Source organism: Cucumis sativus, chromosome 1 (genome assembly GCF_000004075.3).
Source record: "Cucumis sativus cultivar 9930 chromosome 1, Cucumber_9930_V3, whole genome shotgun sequence".
NCBI classification, from domain to species: Eukaryota; Viridiplantae; Streptophyta; class Magnoliopsida; order Cucurbitales; family Cucurbitaceae; genus Cucumis; species Cucumis sativus.
In genome coordinates this window covers 8324199-8331404 of record NC_026655.2, presented here as the reverse complement: position 1 = coordinate 8331404, position 7206 = coordinate 8324199, and the positions used below count along the sequence as shown (strand labels likewise).

The 7206-nt window shown below is 29.7% G+C and overlaps 1 protein-coding gene across 3 annotated transcripts; it reads right to left on the bottom strand.

Annotated features, from left to right (window-relative positions):
• Positions 1–2709, bottom strand: LOC101221787 (pentatricopeptide repeat-containing protein At2g27800, mitochondrial). Of its 3 annotated transcripts, XM_031880253.1 has the most exons (3): positions 900–2709; positions 680–787; positions 1–101 (listed from the first exon to the last, which is right to left on the bottom strand). In XM_031880253.1, the coding sequence occupies exon 1, from the start codon at positions 2508–2510 to the stop codon at positions 1224–1226; it is 1287 nt and encodes a 428-aa protein (XP_031736113.1). In that variant the 5' UTR covers positions 2511–2709; the 3' UTR covers positions 1–101; positions 680–787; positions 900–1223. The 3 variants fall into 3 exon arrangements, with proteins under 3 accessions (XP_031736113.1, XP_004147297.1, XP_031736112.1); XM_004147249.3 differs by having other exon boundaries at positions 1–787; XM_031880252.1 differs by having other exon boundaries at positions 1–787; positions 905–2709.
• Between the last annotated feature and the right edge of the window lie 4497 nt (positions 2710–7206).

The window sequence follows — 7206 nt, the reverse complement described above, 5'->3', positions numbered from 1 at the left end:
TTGTAAAGATTGGTCATGGTGATTGTGGCCAAATCGTCCGTTCTTGGAAGAATAAGGCCATAATCAATATTTTATTCCAGCCAAAATGAGACCATCAAGATCTGTGATACAATTTTTTTATCCAATGAATCGTATATACATAACTTATAGTCCACAAATGAAATTCCACCTGTGACATTATATAGTTCTAATAAATACTTTCTTTTTTCTATACTTTTCCTACATTGGCAGATGAAGATACATACTTCACAGCCCTTCAGTAGCATGATCAGGACTAGTAAATGCTAGGTTAAATTGCAATTCTGTCCACATGGTTTGAAGAATATTGGAATTGAATCCCTATGATTTTAAAAGTTAGAATTTAATAATTATGGTTTGATAAAACTTCATAAACGTATCATATGGTTTGATAAAATCCTAAAATCCTAGGATTCTAATTATAAATAATAGAGACCAAGTTCTAACCTTCTCCAAACCCAAACGGTAGCCAAATTTGCAATTTAACCTAAACATGAAAGGATTGGACCTATGATGTTGTCATGGAAAATACTACAACCATATGTCAGTGCACACTGTGCAGAGAGTAATCTGTAATACAACCTATACTTGGATGATTTTCTTGATTGGTTCTTGAAGTGAAAAAAAATCAATGTTAAATGAACTCAACTTGCAAAAGTACCTTGAACATGATGAGACAAAGGCATAAGGCATCAAAAGCTTCTTTTGGAGTAGATATCTTGTCATTCAACTCCCACAAAGAGGTCTCTATCATATAAGAATACACCTACTATAATGCGAAAGAACTTGGTCATAGTGCTTCGGATAATGTTTAAATTTTTGAAGTCATTGAAAAGAAAGACGTATATAAGATATTAATTTAAAAGTCTCAAGAAGCTAACCTCACCGATTGACTAATAATTGTAGAATTTATAAGCCGTGTGTGAACCACAAAAGGTATGCACCAGTAGCCTTCTTAATTTAGAACTATATGAAGCTGAGCGTCTGGATAAATATCATAGGTTTTTAACCTTTTAGTAAATGGCACCTGTAAGTCTTAAACCTTCAATGGATAAACAAGTACAATTGGGAAAACAGAAATCACACAGATTGGTTTTCTATCTGCACAGTCTGACTAAGACGCTTTGTGGTTCTGACATCAAATTTCACACGTAAGTCCTGCCTTCTAAGACCACATGGTCCATGAGCTCAATCGTGGTCAGCCATCAATTTAGATTTCCATAATCATCTTCAAGCACATAGAGAAGTTTCCTATAAGTATGACCATCCACAAGATCCTTCTCTTGCAATTCCCTCAACAAACTCGTGGCTTCAACCACCTTCCCTTGTCTACACAGTTCGTCCAATACTGTCTTATACGTAATAAAATCAGGAGATCTTCTATTATCAATCATCTCCCACAAATAATTCACTGCATCTTCAACCTCTCCATTGAGAGCCAGAGCATTCACAATTGAATTATACGAAATACTACTAGGCACAAACCCCTTTTCCTTCATTTCATTACACAATTCCTTTGCATTATCGGTACGAGCTTGGGCGCATAACCCATGAATCAAATAGTCAAAGGAATATGAATTTGGTAAGCAGCTATACACAACCCCCATTTGGTGAAAGATCCTAAGCGCATCATTAACATGCAGGGAAAGCACATAGCCCTTTATCATACAATTCAAACTAAATATATCAGGTTCAATCCCATCATCATTCACCATCTGTCTGAAGAGACATCTGATAGTCTCCATATACATATGATTTATATAAGTATTACGACCTCGACTCAAGAATGCAGTAAAAAGTAGATTATATGTTCTAATTGAAGGCCTACAGTTCAAGTTTCTATTGTTCTGCATATGCTTAAATATATTGACAGCTCTAGTCAACTTCCTTGCCTCAGTGAAAAAATATATCATAGTATTGTAAAGAGTCTCAGAACCAATAGAAGAAACAGCAAGCGCCTGATTCACAACATGATCCATTTCTTCATACATTTTCGCCTCACCCAGCTTCTTAATTGTAATCTCATAAGAGGAATCATCATGTCTGAAACGAGGCTGCTGTGAAGCCCAATTGAACAACTCAAAACAAACCAAAGGATCTCTTTGGAGAGAAATTACATTACAGAGTTCTTCAGAGGTAAACCTCGGAGGGATTTTCGAAACTGCTAACTGAAATTGGGTTTCGTCCAGTTTAGGTTTGAGGCTGGATTTCAACCTCTTATTCGCTCTCTTCCGGAAAGATCTTGAAGGTGCCGCCCTTGAATAGAATTTCAAAAGAAAATTCGTAAAAGAGAGGTTGGGACCTGAGTAGGGATGGATTTGAGATACACGGAGAAAATGGGGGAGGTTATAATGATGGGTATTGTTCAACCACCAGGAATGAATCGAAAATCTTCTGAAACAAACGAAATGTGGATATGATGGGTTGGAATTAAAGAGGTGGTCAATGGAATTGGTTGAGAAGTGAATGCGAATTCGAAGGAGGAGGTTCATATTGTACAAAATACTGAAAACAAGCACAAGAACAAACTCAACACAGAGTCAAATGGAACTGAATTCTGAGAAATGAAGAGAGATTAGAACACACAAATACAAAGCCCAAAACTTTTGGTGGAGAAGAGGAGGAGAAACAGGTCACTCGGAGAGGGAAGAGACGGACCAAATCCAACAATTTGTGCAAAATATATTTATCTTTATCAATTATTATATCAAATTTTTACTCATTTTTTAAATCTTTACATCAAAATCTTAATCATTTTTTTAGATGGGTTTGTTAGATGGATCTCATTAAATCTATTTTTAGACAACCTAAGAATTGGATACAATATCTAAATTTGAAAAAAAAAATTATAAATATATAAGATTGGTAAGATTTGAAAAAATTGAAAATAAATTAAATGTTATGAATTGAAACTCATATACATTAAATCTGAGCCCAACGAATTCAGATTGTCTACCTAAGACAAATTTACTCACCTTAAGTTTTAAGAGTAATTGTGTTCCATGATAGAACTGTGTAGAAGATCAATGAACAGAACTTTATGTATCAATGGAACGTTAAGATTATGGATAATGAAAAAATGTGTTTTTTAACCAAATAGAAAATAACTTATTTATAGACTTATTGGTGGTCATTCGAAAAATCATGCATTTTTCTACAATTTAGTTATTAATTTTCATGAAGATATGCATCCTCTCATAAGGCATTCATTCATGAAGAAACACAAACAATAACCATTTATTCCAATAACCATTTATTCCAATAACCATTTATTCTAGCACGTGTTTAGTCTCGTAGATAAATATTATTTGAACTATTTTTTAAAAGGTGGACTAGTTTTGTGAAACGAAAACCCAACCGCAATATTTTTTTATGATTTTCCACTAAATTCAATAAGTTTGAAAGAGAAATTAAAAAAATAGAAATAAACATATGTTTATCGGTATAGAAAATTTTAGAGTGATAGTGATAGAGTTAATATTTGAACCTAAAGTGAGAAATGTCTATCCGAGTTGATAATGATTTATTATAAAAGAACATTTTACTATATTTGTAAATAAGTTAGCTCATTTTGTTATATTTTAAAACATCCTTTAAAAGATGTTAAATTAAAAAAAAATACTTTGGAGTGTTTTTAAGTATTGGTCTAGTTTTCTAGTTTTGAAAGATTAGGTTTTTAGGAAACATTTGTTTGTTCATTTGAAATATTGGGTGTAATCCTAATTAAAGTATATTTTTAAAAAATTGTTAGTGATTAAATCATGTTTTGGGTGTGGTGTTTACTTGTGTGTAATGAGAATGAGTTTTGTAATCAGAAAATTGAATGATTGTCAAAATATTTACATTTTAAAGTAATTTTATAATGACAGTAATTATTTTAGATTTTAATATATGATTAATTATTTGGGTTTTTCTCAAACATTGATGTGATATAATTTCTAACATATAATTAACAATAATCACACTTTGCAATGTTAAACCACCATGAGTTCGAGGGAGAGTAAGGTCAAACATGAGCAAGCATAAGCGAGAGTAGGAGAGGAATTGATCAATGAAATTTCTAAATTAGAAGGTCCAAAATACAACAATCTCGCTCTACAAATAGCGTCTAGTGTGTATGGTTTTGACATAAAGTAAGAGTTAGAGCAAAAGCGAGAACGAGAACGATTGCAAACATGAGTGAGACCTGGATCACGCATGAGATGGAGTAGGATGGCGAGTGGGAGAGGAATTGATTGATGAAATCGCAAATCAACTTATTAAAAGTCCAAACTTAACGTAATTTTATGGGTTTGTTAATTGCAAGCTCAAAAGAGATGGAAGAATGAGTTTAGCGAGGAATTATATTGAAAAGGAAGAAGGTGAGATATGACAAAGAAAAAAGAATCAATGAAGGTAATACATATATGTTTGTGCATTTTTTACTGGGAATAAACCATTAGTTGTAGATGGCAAAGTAGATGTCAAAGATGAATCAAAATGTGACGAAGTGGAGAAGATGACGGAGATGGATTTAAAATTGAGGTGTAGAAGAAGATCAAGTGAAGAACAAATGTGTAAAAAATTAATGTTGATGGATGTCAAATAGAAACTAGACTCAAACTTAGAGACGAAAGTATCTATTAAATGCCAAGTTAAGGGTTGTTCGGGCCCTTGAAGGTAGTGGGGTGGGATTTTGTCACTCATTCCATGTTTGGGAGTCGAATGATGTTAGTGATTTTCACAATTATTTATTATCTACAGCTAACTATAATCATACTATTTGATACTATTTTATCGTTTATTATCCATTCTCTCTATTTTTGTTATGGTGTTTAATATTTTTTATCCACGCTAAAATAGTCTATTTGTCAAATACAAACTATTATAATTCAGACTAATGACATTGACAAACAATTTATCGCTTTGAATGTTGCTTAATGTACTTCAAATTTCAAAGTGAAGCAATTAAGTGAGTTTTGTAAAATATGTCACCTAGATTAAAATAACTTGCACTTTCAATTTTTTTTGTTCAATAAGTCTCTAAATTATAATAAGTTTCTCACAATTTCAATTCTTTTAAAAATTATGAATACTTATGCTAGATATAAATTTGAATTTTGTGTTTAATGATTCAAATAAGATGAAAACAATTTTGTGTTTTATACCTCTAAAAGATGATAACTTGTTGTGCACGTGCGTGCGATGTTTGGTTGGCGATAAAAACATATAGTTGAGTTTATAATAATTAAGAGAGTTGATCATAATAACAATGTGAGAAATGTGAATAGATTCAAATAACGAGATAATAAATCTCTTGATTGATGAGTTATTTTTACCCATCCAATCCAACTTTTCCAAGTTGCCAAACTTCTTTTTTTGGATGGGGCAAAAAAAAAAGCATATAAAGTGTAATAAAAAAGCATATGATAAAAAAAACCATCCAACCATTGGTTGATTAAATTATAAATAAATATGCTTTAAACTAAGTTGAAATTTATACCAAAAAGAAAAAGCATATTTATTTATGTTGTAAGTGTAGAAATCGCTGACTTAATTAAATAACATTTTTATTTTTTAGTTGATCGATTTATCGGATACATTGTCCAAAAAAAAAATAGAAAATTTGACAAAATATTTATAATTTCGTAAAAAATTCAAGTGTAATAATTTTTTTGTTTTAGTGATTGTTTTGTATGGAATGTAAATATTATATATTTTTTTTAATAAACTTCATTTAACTGGAAAGATAAAAATTAAACATTGAAAAAACTTGTCAATCTAATAAAAATTAAAATTCAAAACTTTATGATTATTTTATTCCTCAAATATAATTTCATAAAAAAATTATAATTTTTCAATAATTGAATTCAGTGTTAAAATACTAGTTTATTTCGATTAAAGTTAGCCTATTATGATTAAAAAATAATTATTTTTTTTGAATTAGTTAAAGTAAAAAAGTCCATGAATTTTATTTCAAAACACATAGTAAAATATGAATATCATATATCTCGATAATATTAAATTTATCAAATAAACATTATGATCTAATAGCACATTAATTTTAATAGAAGTGGTTATGTTATTACAAAATTTTATTACAAAATTTTATAATTTTTGTAAAAGAAGTTATATTATAAAATTTTATAACAAGCGAATCTCACGTAGTAATAATTTAGTTTATATAAATTGGTGGAAGATATACTTTGAATTATGTTTTCTAAATATCGTGTTTCATGTACATAAATATATATGACAAAAAATAATGATGCAAAAAAAAAACATGATATCAGATAATCGATATTTATTTTAAAAAGCTATAATATATATTATAATATTATGCATTCAAATTCAAAGTACCGATTATAGTGCTTTGCACCTTAAACACATATTATAATTATAATACATAGTTTATTATAATCTACCGAATATAATAATCTATTATGCGCCGTAAACACCCCTTTAAAATCTAAAACTCTTCCATAACTTTTGATTCATTTTCTTACTTTTTTTTTTTTCTTTTTCTTTAGGTGGTGAGCTATGCACTTTCTTTTCTATAGATTTTGTCAATCTATTTCATTTTTCTCAAACTAATTTTCTTTTCTTTTTACTTCTCCCATTTGCTTTTGTTTCAACCTTTTTTTTTCTTCTAATTCTTTGTCTCATCAATTGTGTCAATTGGGATAAACAAACTAGACTTTTAATATCATTGTGGGTAAAATGATTACATTAAAAAAAAATGATGATAAAGAGTATTCTTTTCAATTAGGTTGTAACATTTTTAATATTCAATAGCTTTGCAAGTGTTTATTGAGTTAGAAGGTAAGTGTTTCTTCGTTTAATGATTAAAAAAGCGTAGTTTAAAGATTAAAAAACGTAATTTAAAGAAATGTTAAAACATTATTATGCTTTTGAATTAAATATTCAAGATCTAGTGTTCACTTACCATTCTCTCAATACACACCAAAAAAGTTCTAACATATCATTTTCTTTTACTTTTCCAAAATAGCTCGTTTATGATCACTAGTTGGCTAAAATAATGGTATTTTAGTTGTGGAGCTTTGAGCTCAACTTTACAGTGCATGGTAGTTTGAGTCCTTCTAGTGCATGATGGTTTGAGTTACACAACGTTTCAACTGAGTTGTTATATCATGGACAGATTAGAAAGAAATATTTGTTGCACCAATTCATGGTTGATATAAAGAGATA

Coding starts and splice junctions, on each gene's coding strand:
- LOC101221787 (XM_004147249.3), bottom strand. CDS start 2,510: ATGAACCTCCTCCTTCGAATTCGCATTCACTTCTCAACCAATTCCATT.